The sequence below is a fragment of the Anser cygnoides genome, chromosome 29, assembly GCF_040182565.1.
Source record: "Anser cygnoides isolate HZ-2024a breed goose chromosome 29, Taihu_goose_T2T_genome, whole genome shotgun sequence".
NCBI classification, from domain to species: domain Eukaryota; kingdom Metazoa; phylum Chordata; class Aves; order Anseriformes; family Anatidae; genus Anser; species Anser cygnoides.
The window spans coordinates 3,143,582-3,161,201 of record NC_089901.1 but is presented as its reverse complement, the minus strand read 5'-3'; the positions used below and the strand labels follow the sequence as shown (position 1 = coordinate 3,161,201).

Here is a 17,620-nt window from a genome sequence, read left to right as displayed (position 1 = left end):
CCAAACCCCAACCTCCCCCCCCCCCCCCGAGGATCCGCCCCCGGTGTCGGGTGGTCGCTGGGCTCCGGGCCCGGCACCTGCCGGCCCCGGTATGCGCGGCCCGGCCCCGGGCGCCGGTGCACGGCGTGCGGGGGGCACGGGGCGCGGGGACACACCGCAGCTGCACGGGGCACGCCGCACGGTTGCACGCCCCGAGGTTGCACACCCCCCGGTTGCACACCCCCCGGTTGCACACCCCCGGTTGCACGCCGACCGGGTGCACACCGAACGGGTGCACAGCGCGCAGCTGCAAGGTGCACAGCTCACGGTTGCACACCCCCGGTTGCACGCCCCGCGGTTGCACACCCCTCGGTTGCACACCGAACGGGCGCACGGCGCGCAGCTGCTCTGCGTACGGTTGCACAGGGCGCGTTGCACGGTTGTGCACCGCGCAGTTGCACGGTGCGTGGTTGCACGCTGCACGGTTGCACGGTGCACAGTTGCATGGCGCACACCGCGTGGTTGCACGGTGCACGTTTGCACACTACCTGGTTGCACACCACACGGTTGCACAGTGCACAGCGTATGGTTGCACACCACACGGTTACCGCAGCGCCGCGGCGCACAGCTGCTCAGCATGCAGTCGCACCTTGCACATCGCACGGGCGCGCGCCACACAGCCACGCTGTGCACGGCCGTACGGCCGTACCGTGCACGTTTGCACACCACACGGTCGCACGCTACGTGGTTGCACAGTGCACAGTTGCTCAGCATACGGTCGCACGGTGCACGACGCACGGCTGCACGCCACACGGTTGCACAGTCACGCGGTTCACGCTTGCACACCGCATGGCTGCACGGCGCACGCTCACACCGGGCACGCCGCATGCTTGCACGTTGTGTTGCACGCCGCACGTTGCACGGGGCCGGTTGCACGCTGCACGCCGCACGGAGCAAATTGCACGTTGCACGTTGCATGGAGCACGTTGCACGCTGCATGGGGCACGTTGCACGGAGCACGTTGCACGCTGCATGGGGCACGTTGCACAGGGCCGGTTGCACGTTGCACGCTGCACGTCGCACACCAGCACCGTGCACCCTCGGGGGGGGGGGGGCACCCAGCACCCCACGGGCTGCAGCGGGCGGCCGTGGATGGGTGCTGCGGGCGCCGGCCTTGGCTGACCTTGATGGGTGACAGCCACCACGGCTCCAGTTATGCTCCCACGGGGCCTGTACTGGGAGCACTGGGAGCACTGGGAGCCAAGCAGGGAGGGGGCAAACCCCAAGCCCGGGCAGCACGGACAAAGGGTTACAGGGGACAAAGGGACACTGGGCGGGGGGGCACATATTGGAGCGCCCCCACGGGTGACACCGGCCCCACGCAGGGGGGGTGCCCGTGGGGGACGCACCCAAGCCCCCGGCCCCGCGTGGGGGATCCCCACAGAGGGGTGCTGGTGGGGGGGGGGGGGGGCACCCAGGGGTGTTGGGGGGGGGGCCGGGTCCCCGCGCCCTGACCCCGTCGAGGATCCGCTGGATCAGGGCAATTCAAGCCAGGGGGTGGGGGGGGGCGGCTCCGAGCCCCCCTCGCGCCCGGTATTTTTAGGCCGGGTTGGGTTTCGCCGCCGGATCCGGTGTCGGCGCTGGGGACCCCGGTGGGGGGCACGGGAAGGGCGTCGGGGACCGGGGGGGGGGCACCCATGGGTGGGGAAGGGGATGGCATTGGGAACCCCCCCCCCCGCACCCCAAAATGGTGCCGCGTGCCCCCACGGGGAAACTGAGGCACGGAGCAGGGCCCCCCCAAATTCCTAGGGGGGGTCCCACACCTGTGGGGTGCCCCATAGGGTGCCTCCCCCCACCCATGGGTGCCCCATTAACAGGGTGCTGCTGGCACAAGGGGGTGCCCATGGGGGGACCCTGGGGACACGGGGTGTCGGGGACAGGGGGACAATGGGGCCCTGGGGACAATGGGGCCCTGGGGACATGGGGTGCTGGGGACCCTGGGGACAATGGGGACAATAGGACCCTGGGGACATGGGGTGCCAGGGACAGGGGGACAATGGGGACACTGGGACAATAGGGCCCTGGGGACACGGGTTGTCAGGAACATGGGGACATGGGGTGTCAGGGACATGGGGACCTTGGGGACATTGGGACCCTGGGGACATGGGGTGCTGGGGACATGGGGACAATGGGGACATGGGGTGCCAGGGACAGGGGGACAATGGGGACACCGGGACAATAGGGCCCTGGGGACATGGGGTGTCAGGGACATGGGGACATGGGGTGTCAGGAGTATAGGGACAATGGGGACACTGGGACAATAGGACCCTGGGGACATGGGGTGTCAGGGACATGGGGACCCTGGGGACATGGGGTGTCAGGAGTATGGGGACAATGGGGACACTGGGACAATAGGGCCCTGGGGAGCTGGGGACCCTGGGGACATGGGGTGCCAGGGACATGGGGACAATGGGACCTTGGGGACAATGGGACCTTGGGGACAATGGGACCTTGGGGACATGGGGACCCTGGGTGCCAGCAACATGGGGACAATGGGACCCAGGCCGCCCCCCAGCCCCATGCTGTGGGTGCTGGGGCTGGGGGGCACTGTTGGGGCTGGGGGGCCACGTGCCTGCTCCCACCCATTCCCCCCCCCCCCGCAGCGGGAGCACCACAGCCCCCCCCAAAGGTTGAGGGGGGAGCACAGGGGGACAGAGACGCGGGGGGGGGCGGGGGTCCCGCCTGCAGCTGCTTTATTTTGGGAACGTTGGGGGGGGGGGGGGGGGGGGCAGGTCCCGATGTGCAGCTCCAGCAGGGCTGCAGGGGGGTCCAGGTCCTGCTCCGTGTGACCGGGGGGCTCCAAACCCCACCCCAAATACATGGGGGGGGGCTCCAGATCCCAGTCCATGTGATCGGGGGGGGTGTCCAGATCCCAATCCAAGTGTGTGGGGGGGCGGGACCCAGATCCCCCTCCGTGTGATCGGGGGGCTCCGGCCCCCACCCCGAACACACGGGGGGGGACCTGGGCCCCGCTCCCGCTGGGGGGGCAGATCTCCATCCCCCTCCCCGCTGCCGGGGGCTCTCCCGATCCCCTTCCACGCACACGGTGGTGGTTCGGGGGGGTCGAGTCCCGCTCCGAGCGTGTGTGTGTGTGCTGGGGGGGGGGGGTCGGTGCCCCCCCCAGCCTCAGGCCTGCTGGGCGATCTGCTCGATCCTCTGCAGAACCTCCTCCGACTGCAGCTGCTCCAGCGTCAGCAGCGACAGCCCCAGCTGGTCCTCCTGCCCCCGGGGCGCGGCGTGAAAGGGGGGGGGGTCCCCAACCTTTCCGTGCCCCCCCCCCCAAAAAAAAAAAAAGGATCCTCACCTTGTGGAAGGGCTGGGCCATCTGCCGCAGGAAGAACTTGGCCACCTGCACGGCCTCGTCCACCGTCAGGTTGAGGTTGGCGTCGGTGATGTGCTCCTGGATCCACCGCGGCAGCTTGCCCCGCTTGTCCGCCCGGGCGAAGCGCTGCGACGGGGCCGGGGAGAGGCAGGGGGGATAAAGCAAGATTTAGGGGGGCCCTTTACCTTTTCCCCCCCCCCCCCCACGTCGGCAGCCGGCACCCACCTTATCGGCGAAGACCATGAGGCCGTAGTCGGTTTTGCCGCGCAGGGCCCGGCCGACGCACTGGGCGGCGTGGCGCATGGCGTCGAAGGTGAGGAAATCGTTCTCCCGGATCTGGAATTGGTCCCGCAGGTACTCCAGGCGCGCCTGGGGGGGGGGAAGGCTCTGTAGGGTGCTGGGGTGGGGGTGGGGGGGTCCGCTCCGCCCGTGGGGTGCCCCTCTGGGGTCCCGCTGCGTCCCCGGTGGGGTCCCGCTGCAGCCCATGGGGCGCTCCCCAGTGCACCGCTGTGTCCCGTGGGTGCTTGGTGGGGTCCCAGGGGGTCCTGGTGGTCCTCCACTGTGTCCCCTGGGTGCCTGGTGGGATCCGAGGGGGTGCTGGTGGTCCCCAGGGTGCTCCCTTGTGCCCCCTGGGTGCCCGGTGGGGTCCCAGGGGGTCCTGGTGGTCCCCCACTGTGTCCCCTGGGTGCTTGGTGGGGTCCCAGTGGGGTTCTGGTGGTCCCCAGGGTGCCCCCCTGTGTTCCCTGAGTGCCCAGTAGGGTCCCAGGGGGTTCTGGTGGTCCCCAGGGTGCTCCCTTGTGTCCCATGGGTGCCCGGTGGGGTCCCAGGGGGTCCTGGTGGTCCCCCACTGTGTCCCGTGGGTGCCTGGTGGGGTCCCAGGGGGTCCTGGTGGTCCCCCACTGTGTCCCCTGGGTGCCTGGTGGGATCCCAGGGGGTTCTGGTGGTCCCCCACTGTGTCCCCTGGGTGCCTGGTGGGATCCCAGGGGGCTTCTGGTGGTCCCCAGGGTGCTCCCTTGTGTCCCATGGGTGCCTGGCGGGGTCACAGGGGGTCCTGGTGGTCCCCAGGGTGCCCCACTGTGTCCCATGGGCGTCCGTTGGGGTCCCTGGGGTGCCCTGCTGCTCACCAGGGTGTCCGTGTCCCATGGGTGCCTGGTGGGGTCCCAGGGGGGTCCTGGTGGTCCCCCACTGTGTCCCCTGGGTGCCTGGTGGGGTCCCAGGAGGGTCCTGGTGGTCCCCAGGGTGCTCCCTTGTGTCCCCTGGGTGCCTGGCGGGGTCACAGGGGGTCCTGGTGGTCCCCAGGGTGTCCCACTGTGTCCCATGGGTGCCCACTGGGGTCCCTGGGGTGCCCTGCTGCTCACCAGGGTGTCCCACTGTGTCCCATGGGTGCCCGGTGGGGTCCCAGGGGGTTCTGGTGGTCCCCTGGGTGCTCCACTGTGGCCATGGGGTGCCCTGCTGCTCACCAGGGTGTCCCACTGTGTCCCATGGGTGCCCGGTTGGGTCCCAGGAGGGTCCTGGCGGTCCCCAGGGTGCCCCACTGTGTCCCCTGGGTGCCTGGTGGGGTCCCAGGAGGGTCCTGGCGGTCCCCAGGGTGCCCCCCTGTGTCCCCTGAGTGCCCAGTAGGGTCCCAGGGGGGTCTTGGTGGTCCCCAGGGTGCCCCACTGTGTCCCGTGGGTGTCCCACTGTGGCCATGGGGTGCCTTGAAGGTCCCTTGGCCGTCCCGCTGTGTCCCACGGGTGCCCCCCTGTGTCACCAGCACGTCCTGCAGCTCCCCAGGGTGCCCCACGGTGTCCCACGGGTGCCCCCCTGTGTCACCAGCACGTCCTGCAGCTCCCCAGGGTGCCCCACGGTGTCCCATGGGTGCCCCTGTGTCACCAGCACGTCCTGCAGGTCCCCAAAGCGCCCCACTGCGTCCCGTGGGTGCCCTGCTGGTCCCCAAGGTGTCCCAAGGGTGCCCCCCCGCGTAACACCAGCACATCCTACAGCTCCCCAGGGTGCCCGGCCGCGTCCCGTGGGTGCCCTGCCGGTCCCTGGGGGCGCCCCACGGTGTCCCCACGGTGTCCCCACGCCCCTCACCTTCAGGATGCGGCTCTGGGTGTAGACGTAGGGCACCCCGAACATGATGACGGCCCTGCCGTAGTGGTGCACTGCATGGGGACGGTGACACGGTGACACGGTGACACCGGGGGAGCCGACGCCCCCCCCGTGCGTCCCCTCCTCGTCCCTCACCGAAGTCGATGCCCTCCGACACCTTGCCCCGGGCCACCGAGAGCAGGATGGCACCCCGGCCGTTCTCGCAGGCCTGCCGAAAGCCAGCGCCGCGTCACCGCCGGGGACGGGGACGGCCACCGGGGGACGGGGACAGCCCCCGGGGGACCCCAGGGGACGGGGACAGCCACCTCCTGGTACTTCTCCAGGGCCATGCTGGTCTCGGCGCCGTCCTGCGTCTCGATGAAGATGAGCTTGTTCCTCTGGATGTTCTCCAGGATGCCCTGCGGAGAGGGGGGGGGGACACGGTGGGGACACCTCGGGGACGCTTTGGGGACGCTTTGGGGACGCCACGGGGACGCCGTACCTGCTCGTACCAGGAGGCCACGATGTTCTCCATGTACTGGTAGCTGGTGAAGAAGGCGACGATGCCGTCGGGCACCACGGCCGACAGCTCCAGCAGCAGGCTCCCGTAGTTGCGGATGACGGCTGAGCCGCGGGGTCACTCGGGGCGGCGGGGGGGGGGAGCCCGGACCCCGAGGCGCCCCCTGCCCCGTAACCCCGTCGCCGTCCCCCTCCCCGCGCCCTACAACCACGTCCCTGTCCCCTCCCCTGTGCCCTGGGGCGCTGGGTCTTCCCCGTCCCATAAACGTGTCCCCGTGTCCTCCCCATCCCATAAACGTGTCCCCATGTCCTCCCCATCCCATAAACATGTCCCCGTGTCCTCCCCACCCCATAAACGTGTCCCCGTGTCCTCCCCATCCCATAAACGTGTCCCTGTGCCTCCCCATCCCATAAACGTGTCCCTGTGTCCTCCCCATCCCATAAACGTGTCCCTGTGTCCTCCCCATCCCATAAACGAGTCCCCGTGCCTTCCCCGTGCCCTATAGCCATGTCCCTGTGTCCTCCCTATCCTATATCGGTGTCTCTGTCCCTATAACCACGCCACTGTCCCCTCCCTGTGCCCTATAACCATGTCCCTGTCCTCCCTAATCCCGTAACCGTGTCCCCATCCCCTCCCTGTGCCCTATAACCGTGTCCCCGTGTCCCCCCGTACCCCACAGCCGTGTCCCCGTCCCCTCCCTGTGCCCTATAACCACACCCCTACACCCCCCTGCCCTATAACCACGTCCCTGTCCCAGTGTCCCTGTCCCCTCATCCCCAGCCCTGTCCCCCTCCGGTGTCCCCGTCCCCCCAGGTGTCCCTGTCCCCCCCCGGTGTCCCTGTCCCCTTGTCCCCATCCCCATCCCTGTCCCCCTTGGTGTCCCTGTCCCCCCCCGGTGTCCCTGTCACCCCCCGGTGTCTCTGTCCCCCCCAAGGTGTCCCTGCCGCCCCCCAGGTGTCCCTGTCCCCCCGGTGTCCCTGTCCCCTTGTCCCTGTCCCCATCCCTGTCCCCCTTGCTGTCCCCCCCCAGTGTCTCTGTACCCCCCCCAGTGTCCCCGTCCCCCCAGGTGTCCCTGACCCCCCCAGGTGTCCCTGTTCCCCCCCCCGGTGTCCCTGTCCCCTTGTCCCCATACCCATCCCTGTCCCCCTTGGTGTCTCTGTCCCCCCAGTGTCCCTGTCCCCACCCCCGGTGTCCCTGTCCCCCCCCCCCCCAGTGTCCCTGTCCCCTTGTCCCTGTCCCCATCCCTGTCCCCCCCGGTGTCCCTGTCCCCCCCCGAGTGTCCCTGTCCCCTTGTCCCCATCCCCATCCCTGTCCCCCCCCCGGTGTCCCTGTACCCCCCGGTGTCCCTGTCCCCTTGTCCCCATCCCCATCCCTGTCCCCCCTGGTGTCCCTGTCCCCCCCAGTGTCCCTGTGTCCCCCCCCCAGTGTCCCTGTACCCCCCCAGGTGTCCCTGACCCCCCCAGGTGTCCCTGTCCCCTTCTCCCCATCCCCATCCCTGTCCCCGTTGATGTCCCTGTCCCCCCGGTGTCCCTGTCACACCCCCAGTGTCCCTGTACCCCCCAGGTGTCCCTGACCCCCCCAGGTGTCCCTGTCCCCTTCTCCCCATCCCCATCCCTGTCCCCGTTGATGTCCCCGTCCCCCCCAGGTGTCCCTGACCCCCCGCTGTCCCTGTCCCCTCATCCCTGTCCCCATCCTTGTCCCCCTTGCTGTCCCTGTCCCCCCCGTGTCCCCATCCCCCCCGGTGTCCCCCGACCCCCAGGTGTCCCCGTCCCCCCCGGTGTCCCCGTCCCCTACCGATGTCCTCTCGCGTCTCGAACTTGGAGCTGATGGCCACCTGGTCATTGCCGCGGCCCACGATCTGTGGGGGGGACACACACAAGGTGACAAGGGGGTCCCCGACCCCCCCCCGCGCGGTGCCACGTGTCCCCTGTGCCCCCCCCCCCAGCCGTGTCCCCGCTCACCATGGGGCACAGGCAGGTCCGCGCCAGCGTCATGGTGAAGGTCGCCATGGTGACGGGGCGAAAATCCAGGATTTTGGGGTAAATGTCCAGGGGGGACAGGGTCTGGGGGGGGGGGGGAGGAGAGGGGGGTCAGATCTGGGGGGTCCCGTGGGGGGGGGGGCATAGAGGGAATGTGGGGGGGACGAGGGGCGGATGTGGGGGGACATGGGGGGGCATGGGGACATGGGGGGGGCATGGGGGGCGTGGAGGGGTCATGGGGGGACACGGGGACAGGGGGGGACATGGGGGGGGCATGGGGGGGCATGGGGACATAGGGGGACATGGGGATGGGGGGGACATGGGGGGGCATGGGGGGGACATGGGGGGGCATGGGGACATGGGGGGGCATGGGGGGTGTGGAGGGGACATGGGGGGGACACGGGGACAGGGGGGGACATGGGGGGGCATGGGGGGGGCATGGGGGGACATGGGGGGACATGAGGGGACATGGGGGGGCCATGGGGGACATGGGGGGACATGGGGGGGACATGGGGGGACATGGGGGGACATGGGGGGGCATGGGGGGGCATGGGGGGACATGGGGGGACATGGGGGGGCATGGGGGGACATGGGGGGCATGGGGGGGGCATGGGGGGACATGGGGGGGACATGGGGGGGCATGGGGGGACATGGGGGGGCATGGGGGGGCATGGGGGGACATGGGGGGGACATGGGGGGGCATGGGGGGACATGGGGGGACATGGGGGGGACATGGGGGGGCCATGGGGGGACATGGGGGGACATGGGGGGACATGGGGGGGCATGGGGGGACATGGGGGGCATGGGGGGACATGGGGGGACATGGGGGGACATGGGGGGGACATGGGGGGGCATGGGGGGACATGGGGGGACATGGGGGGGACATGGGGGGGCATGGGGGGACATGGGGGGGCATGGGGGGACATGGGGGGACATGGGGGGACATGGGGGGGACATGGGGGGACATGGGGGGACATGGGGGGGCATGGGGGGGCATGGGGGGCATGGGGGCATGGGGGGGGCATGGGGGGCATGGGGGGGCATGGGGGGCATGGGGGGACATGGGGGGGCATGGGGGGGACATGGGGGGGACACGGGGGACACGGGGGGCCGGGGGGGGGGCGGGGGGCTCACCCCCGAGGTGATGATGACGGACTGGAAGCGCTCGAAGACGGGTTTGATGGCGATGGAGGCGTCCATGCAGCTGCGGGGGGGCCGGGGGGGGACACACGCACAGGTGACACTGCCACCCCCCTCGGCCATCCGGAACCCTCCCCCCAAAATTCTCTGCCCCCCCCCCAAGCCTCTGCCCCCCTCCCCTCAGCACTGGGGCAGGACCTCCCCATAGCCCCCCATGGCCCCCCCCCCCAGCAGCCTCCCATGACCCCCCCAGCCCATTTCCCCCCAACCCCCTGTGCCCCCCCCCAAAAAAAAACCCTGTGCCCCCCAAACCCCTTGTGCCCCCCAGCTCCTTTTCCCCCCCAAAAAAACCTGTCCCCCCAAAAAAAACCTGGGGCCCCCCCGGCAAAATTGTGCCCCTCCAAACCCCCTGTGCCCCCCCCCCAACCCCCCCGTGCCGCCCCCAAAAAACCCTTTGCCCCCCAAACCCCTTGTGCCCCCCCACAAAAAAACCCTCTGGCCCCCCACCAAAAACCCTTTGCCCCCCCCCAGCCCCCCCGTGCCCCCCCCAGCCCTTTCCCCCCCCCCGCGCCCCACCTGAAGTGCAGGATGGGGTTGGCGATGGTGGGCGTCCTGTCGTCGAAGGGCTCGATGATGATGGTGAAGCCTGGAAGCGGGGGGGGGCACATAAATTGAGGGGGGGGCACACATAAATGGGGGGGGGCACCCAGCAGCCCCCCCCCACAACGCCCCCCCCCCCCCCCCCCATCCCCCCCCCCCCCCAGCGCCTCCCCTTACCCAATCCCACACCAATAAAAGAGGGGAGGGGGGCAAAATAAAAAGCCGGGGGGGGGTCGCAGGGGTTGCGGCCCCCCCCCCAAGGTTTTGCGTGCCCCCCCCCCCAAAAAAAAACGGACCCTTGGAGTAGGTGCTGACGAGGGTGGCGAAGTTGGAGATGAGGGTGATGGCGGAGAAGTCGGCCACGTCGGCGATCTCCAGCGTGCGCAGCAGCGAGCGCAGCCGCTCGGCGCAGAACCTGGGGGGGGACACGGAGAGGGGGGTCTCAGGGGGTCCCCTGGGGGTGACGTCACGCGGGGGGGGCGTGATGTCACTCATGGGGGCGTGATGTCACCCGGGGGGCCGTGATGTCACCCACAGGGGGGGAATGCCCCGGGGAAGAGGGGTCCGAGGTGGAGGGGACGCGGTGTGTTGGGGACGTGGTGACGTGGGGGGGGACACGGTGATGTGGGGGGGGGGGCACGGTGACATGGGGGGGCTCATGTCATCCTGGGGGGCGTGATGTCACTCATGGGGGTGTGATGTCACCCAGGGGGGCGTGATGTCACCCACGGGGGGAAATGCTCCGGGGAAGAGGGGTGTGAGGTGGAGGGGACGGGGCGTGTTGGGGATGTGGTGACGTGGGGGGGGCATGGTGATGTGGGGGGCTCATGTCACCCAGGAGGGGCTCATGTGACCCAGGGGGACGTGATGTCACCCAGGGGGGCGTGATGTCACCTGGGGGGGTGTGATGTCACCTGGGGGCGTGATGTCACCCACGGGGGGGGGAATGCTCTGGGGAAGAGGGGTGCGAGGTGGAGGGGACGCGGTGCGTTGGGGATGTGGTGACATGGGGGGGACACGGTGATGTGGGGGGGGGCGCAGTGACATGGGGGGGCTCATGTCATCCTGGGGGGCGTGATGTCACTCATGGGGGTGTGATGTCACTCATGGGGGCGTGATGTCACCCGGGGGGGCCGTGATGTCACCCACAGGGGGGGAAATGCTCTGGGGAAGAGGGGTGCGAGGTGGAGGGGACGCGGTGTGTTGGGGACGTGGTGACGTGGGGGGGGACACGGTGATGTGGGGGGCACGGTGACATGGGGGGGCTCATGTCATCCTGGGGGGCGTGATGTCACTCATGGGGGCGTGATGTCACTCATGGGGGCGTGATGTCACCCACGGGGGGGGGGAAATGCCCTGGGGAAGAGGGGTGCGAGGTGGAGGGGACGCGGTGTGTTGGGGACATGGTGACGTGGGGGGGACACGGTGACGTGGGGGGGCTCATGTCACCCTGGGGGGGTTCGTGTCACCCTGGGGGGGGACATGCCATCCTGGGGGGGGGGCGCAGTGTCCCAGAGCATGGGGGGGGGGGCCATTATCCTGGGGGGGGGGAAACGCCACCAAGGAGGTGACAAGGAGGGGGGCACAGGGCGCCCAGGAGCCGGCCGCCACCCGGGGGGGAGCACTTTTTAGGGGTGACAGGCCCCACGGAGAGGGGGGGGGGGGGCTTTTTTTTTGGGGGGGGGGGGTCGGACTCACCGCAGGGGCTTGCGCTCGATGCAGACCTTGTCGTGGAGGTCGCGCAGGAAGGCGGGGGGCTCTCCTGCACCACGCGCGGCCCCCGCAGGCGCGCCCGCAGGTAGGCCACCAGCCGCTTCAGGAAGCCCACGAAGTGCTCGGCCGTGCGGATGCTGCCGGGGACGGCCTCTGGGGGGGGGGGGGCGGGGGGGGGGCGAGAAAAAAAAAGGGGGGGGGGTTAGAAACGCCGGGGGGGGTGCAGAAATACGGGGAGGGGGGCGCGGAAGTGCAGAGGGAAGGGTGAAGGTCATGGGTGGGGGGGTGTGGGGCTGGGGGTGCCTTAAAGGGATGGGGGGGGGGGGGAGGAGGAAAAGGGGGGGGACAGAAAAAGGGGGGGACAAAAAGATGAGGGGGATACAGAAACACCGGGGGGGGCCAGAAATATGGGGGGGGGGGGCGTGGAAATATGAGGGGGAGGGAGGAAGGTCCATGGGGGTGGGGGTGTGGGGCTGGGAGCGCCCTAAAGGGATGGGGGGGAGGAGAAAAAGGGGGGGGACAGAAAAAGGGGGGGGACAGAAAAACACTGGGGGGGCACAGAAATATTGGGGGGGGCACAGAAATATTGGGGGGGGGCACAGAAATGTGGAGAGAAGGATGTAGGAAATGTGGAGGGGGATGTGGGGCTGGGGGTGCCCTAAAGGGATGGGGGTTGGGGGGGGCAGAAAAAAGGGGGGGACAGAAAAAGGGGGGACAGAAAAAGGGGGAGGGACACAGAAACACTGGGGGGGCACAGAAATATTGGGGGGGGGCACGGAAACGCAGAGGGAAGGGTGAAGGTCATGGGTGTGGGGGTGTGGGGCTGGGGGCGCCCCAAAAGGGACTGGGGTTGGGGGGGGCAGCCTGGAAAATGGCTGGGGGGGGGAATTGAAGGGGGGGCACCGGGGGGGTGCTCAGAAGCGTCCTAAGCATGGGCTGGGGGGGGGGGCACATCTAAAAGGGGTGGGGGGGCCCCCAGGGATCCCCCCACAATGGTGGGGGGGGGGGGGGGCAGAGACCCCCCGGGCAGAAAACTGGGGGGGGGCACCCAAATGTGGGTCGGGAGCTGGCGGGGGGGGCACCCGAAAAGGAATTTTGGGGACCCCCCCCCCCAATCTGCGCAGTGGCAGCGGGGGGGGGGGGGTCCCATACCCCAAAGGGAGCTGTGGGGGCACCAGCAGAGGCTCGGAGCCCCCCGGGGGTGAAAAAAACAAGGGGGGGCACCCCAAAAACCTCCCCATGTGTAGGGGGTCCCCAAAGGGTCTTGAGCCCCCCCCCCGCCCCCCCTTTTCAACCGCAGCCCGGAGGCCCCAAAAAATCCACCCCGGGGGTGAGCGGCGTGGATACGGGGCGGGGTGGAGGGGGGCCACCGCTGCGCCCCCCCCCCATATTGACCCCCCTCGGCTCGGTGACCCCCCCCGGCTCGGTGACCCCCCCGGCTCGGTGACCCCCCCGGGGGCTCTCACCGTGCAGGATCTGGTCGGGGAGCACGGGGTTGGCGAGGTAGAGGTCGGTCTCGCGGGCGGCCCCCGCCTCGCGCAGCCCCTCCACCAGGCGCCGGTACTCGTCCCGCAGCCGCTGCGCGTCCGTGTCCTTGATCCTTGGGGGGGGGGCACGGTGACAAAATAAGGGGACACGGGGGACAAATTGGGGGGGGGGGGGGACACGGGGAGGGGGGGCGCTCACTTTTGGATGGTGGCTTGCAGCGTGGCCACGTTGGCCTGGCAGCGGTCGAGCGTGCGGCGCGTGATGTTCACCCCCATGGAGTCGATGCAGACGTTGTCTTTTTTTTTTTTGGGGGGGGACAAATACAAAGCCGCGGTGACGCCGGGGGTGGCACCGCGGTGACATTACGAGGGGGGGGGGGACGCTCACCGATGTTGTGCGCCTCGTCGAAGACCACGACGGATTTCTTGGCCAGCTCCTTGGACACCAGGTCGGCGATTTTGGGGTCCAGCAGGTAGTGGTAGCTGTAGACGACGACGTTGGCGTGCAGGATCTCGGGGGGACAGTAAGGGGGGGGGGGACGGACGCGTCACCCCCCCCACAATGTCCCCACGGGGGGGGACGTGTCCCCACGGCCCCCCCCCCAAAAAAAACTTACCGAATAGCGGGCGAGGAAATAGGGGCACCAGCCCCGCTGGCGGCCGTGCGCCTTGAGGTCGTCCAGGTTGTAGACGCCGTAGGGCAGGGGCACCTCGCGCCCGTGGGTGTCGAACTCCTGCGGGGACAACGGCCCCCGGGGGGGGGGGTGACAAGGACCTGGTGCCCCCCCCCCCAGGGTGTCACGCCCCCCAGTGACATGTGACCCCCCAAGTGACACGAGCCCCCCCCAGGTGACTTGTGACCCCCAGGTGACTTGTGACCCCCCCAAGTGACACGAGCCCCCCCAAGTGACATGAGCCCCCCCCCCAAGTGACAAAACCCCCTCCCCAGGTGACGTGTGACCCCCCCAAGTGACACGAGCCCCCCCCAGGTGATGTGTGACCCCCCCCCGAGGGCGACACAAAGCCCCCCAGGTGATGTGTGACCCCCTAGGGTGACACAAGCCCCCCCCAGTGACATGTGACCCCCCAAGTGACACGAGCCCCCCCAGGTGACTTGTGACCCCCCCAGGTGACGTGTGACCCCCCCCAAGATGACATGAGCCCCCCCCAAGTGACAAACCCCCCCCCCCCCCAGGTGACACAACCCCCCCCAGGTGACTTGTGACCCCCCCAGGTGACGTGTGACCCCCCAAGCGACACGAGCCCCCCCAGGTGATGTGTGACCCCCCAGGGTGACACAAGCCCCCGCCAGGTGATGTATGACCCCCCCCAAGATGACATGAGCCCCCCCCCAAGTGACAAGAGCCCCCCCCCAGGTGACGTGTGACCCCCCAAGTGACACGAGCCCCCTAGGTGACTTGTGACCCCCCCAGGTGACGTGTGACCCCCCCCCCAAGTGACACGAGCCCCCCCGGGCGACACGAGGCCCCCCAGTGACATGTGACCCCCCCCAGGTGACTTGTGACCCCCCAAGTGACACAACCCCCCCCCAAGTGACACGAGCCCCCCCAGGTGATGTGTGACCCCCCCAAGATGACACGAGCCCCCCCCAAGTGACAAGAGCCCCTCCCCAGGTGACTTGTGACCCCCCAGGTGACAAAACCCCCCCCCAGGTGACGTGTGACCCCCCCCGAGGGCGACACAAAGCCCCCCAGGTGATGTGTGACCCCCCCAAGCGACACGAGCCCCCCCCGGCGCCGCGCGCCCCCCCACCTCGAAGAAGCGGCAGGCGGGCAGCGAGGCGTCGCGGCGCTGCTGCGCCCGCAGGTAGGAGGCCGTCAGGCTGAGGCAGCGCCCGTCCACCTCCACCCCGAAGCGCAGTGACGACACCTGGGGGACGCGGCCACCGTGTCACCCGTGTCACCCGTGTCACCCGTGTCACCCGTGTCACCCGTCACCCGTGTCACCCGTGTCACTCCGTGTCACCCGTGTCACCCGTGTCACCCGTCACCCGTGTCACCCGTGTCACCCGTGTCACCCCGTGTCACCCGCGTCACCCGTGTCACCCGTCACCCGTGTCACCCGTGTCACCCCGTCACCCGTGTCACCCTGTCACCCGTGTCACCCGTCACCCGTATCACCCGTGTCGTCACCCGTGTCACCCGTCACCCGTATCACCCGTGTCACCCGTATCACCCGTGTCACCCGTGTCACCCGTGTCACCCGTGTCACCCCTGTCACCCGTGTCACCCGTCCCCGTCACCCCTGTCACCCCTGTCACCCCTGTCACCCGTGTCACCCTGTCACCCGTGTCACCCGTATCACCCCTGTCACCCGTGTCACCCCTGTCACCCGTGTCACCCCTGTCACCCGTGTCACCCGTCACCCGTGTCACCCGTGTCACCCGTGTCACCCGTGTCGTCACCCGTGTCACCCGTCACCCGTATCACCCGTGTCACCCGTCACCCGTGTCACCCGTGTCACCCGTGTCACCCATGTCACCCGTATCACCCGTGTCACCCGTATCACCCGTGTCACCCGTATCACCCGTGTCACCCGTGTCACCCCTGTCACCCGTGTCACCCGTGTCACCCGTGTCACCCATCCCCGTCACCCCTGTCACCCGTGTCACCCGTGTCACCCGTCACCCGTGTCACCCGTATCACCCCTGTCACCCGTGTCACCCCTGTCACCCCTGTCACCCGTGTCACCCGTGTCACCCATCCCCGTCACCCCTGTCACCCGTGTCACCCGTGTCACCCGTCACCCGTGTCACCCGTATCACCCCTGTCACCCGTGTCACCCCTGTCACCCGTGTCACCCGTGTCACCCCGGGCTGGCCCCCTCCCATGTCCCCGGGGACCTGCCGCTGCCCCCGGGGCCACCAAGGACGCCGGGGGCTGGCCCCAAAGTCCCGCCACCACCCCCAGTGCCACCGGGATCTGGCCCCAGAGCCCCCCATTGTCCCCAGTGTCCCCAGTGCCACCAGGATCTGGCCCCTGCCGCTGTCCCCAGCCCCCCCAGTGCCACCAAGGGCTGTCCCCGGACCCCGCCACCATCTCCAGTGTCCCCAGAGCCCCACCATCGTCCCCAGTGTCCCCAGTGCCCCCACCTATTGTCCCCAGTGCCACCAGGGGTTGTCCCCAGTGCTCCCAGTGCCCCCAGAGGCTGTCCCCAGTGTCCCCCCACTGTCCCCAGTGCCACCAGAGACTGTCCCCAGTGCCCCCAATGCCCCCAAAGGTTGTCCCCAGTGTCCCCCCCACTGTCCCCAGTGCCCCCAGGGACTGTCCCCAGTGCCCCCAGTGCCACCAGGGGCTGTCCCCAGTGCCTCCAGTGCCCCCAGGGGCTGTCCCCACTGCCCCCCACCCTGTCCCCAGTGCCCCCAGGGGCTGTCCCCAGTGCTCCCAGTGCCACCAGGAGCTGTCCCCACTGCCCCCCCCCATCCCCAGTGCCCCCAGGGGCTGTCCCCAGTGCCCCCCCACTGTCCCCAGCGCCACCGGGGCTGTCCCCAGTGTCCCCCCCACTGCCTCCATTGCCCCCAGGGGCTGTCCCCAGTGCCCCCCTTATTGTCCCCAGCGCCTCTATGGGCTGTCCCCAGTGTCCCCCCCCACTGTCCCCAGTGCCCCTAGTGCCACCAAGGGCTGTCCCCAGTGCCCCCAGGGGCTGTCCCCAGTGCCCCCCCATTGTCCCCAGTGCCACCAAGGGTTGTCCCCAGTGCCCCCCCACTGTCCCCAGTGCCCCTAGTGCCACCAAGGGCTGTCCCCAGTGCCCCCCCCACTGTCCCCAGCGCCACCGGGGCTGTCCCCAGTGCTCCCAGTGCTCCCAGTGCCCCCCCGCACCTCGGGGTGGATGCACAGGTTCTTCCTGGAGCTCAGCGCCAGCCCCAGGAAGGGCACCTTCTCCCCGAGCTCCTTCTCGTAGTAATCCAGCAGCTTCCGCAGCTCCTCGATCACCTGGGGGGCGGGGGGGTGGGGGGGGGGCGAGGCTCAGCCGGATCCCCCTGGGGATCCACTGTCCCCCCGGGATCCGCTCCCCGCCCCCAACCTTCTCGATCTCGGGCACTGTGCGGGAACAGTAGATCAGCTTGGTCACGTCCAGCGGCCGGGCCTGGGGGGGAGAGAGAGAGAAAGAGAGAGGTGATGCTGAGCTCCGCCGGACGGGGATCCACTGGGATCCACTGGGATGGAGCGCTCACCCGCTGGTAGGCCACGATGAGCGCCAGCAGCGACACCGTCTTCCCGGTCCCGGAGGGCATCTCCAGCACGCCGTGACCCTGCGGGGAGCCGGGGGGATCACCACGGAGCGGGTGGATCCCGGCCCCGGGGGGGGGAGTGGATCCCCGGCTCACTTTGGCGTCCAAGGTCCGCTTGAGCTCCAGCATGTAGGAGAACTGCTCGGGGTAGATGTAGTCGTAGGGGAAGGGCACCAGGAGCCCGTCGATGTTGAGCCTGGAGGGATCCAGCGGGGGTCGCAGGGATCCACCGGGGGATCCCGCCCGATCCCGGCCTCCCCCCGCCCCCCCCTTCCTCCCTCCCGGCTCCGAAAGGGGCCTAAAAAGGGGCTGGGGGGAGGGGGGGTGCCTGAAGGGGGCCCCCGCGCCTCGGGATCCACCGCGGGGATCTCCCCCCCCCCCCGGGATCCCTCCCGCCCCCCGCTCACTTCATGGCCGCCGCCGGCCCCGCGCGGCCGCCGCCAGTCCTCTCTGCGGTCCGCGCCGCCTCCCCATTGGCCGCCCGGCCCGCCGGGCCCC

At 69.7% G+C, this 17,620-nt stretch overlaps 1 protein-coding gene across 1 annotated transcript; it reads right to left on the bottom strand.

The window, feature by feature from the left end:
- Positions 1–2,766: 2,766 nt before the first annotated feature.
- ERCC2 (ERCC excision repair 2, TFIIH core complex helicase subunit) lies at positions 2,767–17,609 on the bottom strand. Its single transcript, XM_066984674.1, is given in 24 exon segments — positions 2,767–3,258; positions 3,344–3,487; positions 3,587–3,730; positions 5,435–5,505; positions 5,588–5,660; positions 5,758–5,850; positions 5,934–6,055; positions 7,746–7,809; positions 7,913–8,014; positions 9,065–9,134; positions 9,647–9,716; positions 9,967–10,085; positions 11,369–11,429; positions 11,432–11,536; positions 12,850–12,983; positions 13,070–13,166; positions 13,259–13,382; positions 13,488–13,604; positions 14,644–14,760; positions 16,710–16,823; positions 16,915–16,977; positions 17,066–17,143; positions 17,219–17,318; positions 17,530–17,609. Coding segments are annotated over 24 exon segments (2,280 nt in total). The 5' UTR covers positions 17,535–17,609; the 3' UTR covers positions 2,767–3,165.
- Between the last annotated feature and the right edge of the window lie 11 nt (positions 17,610–17,620).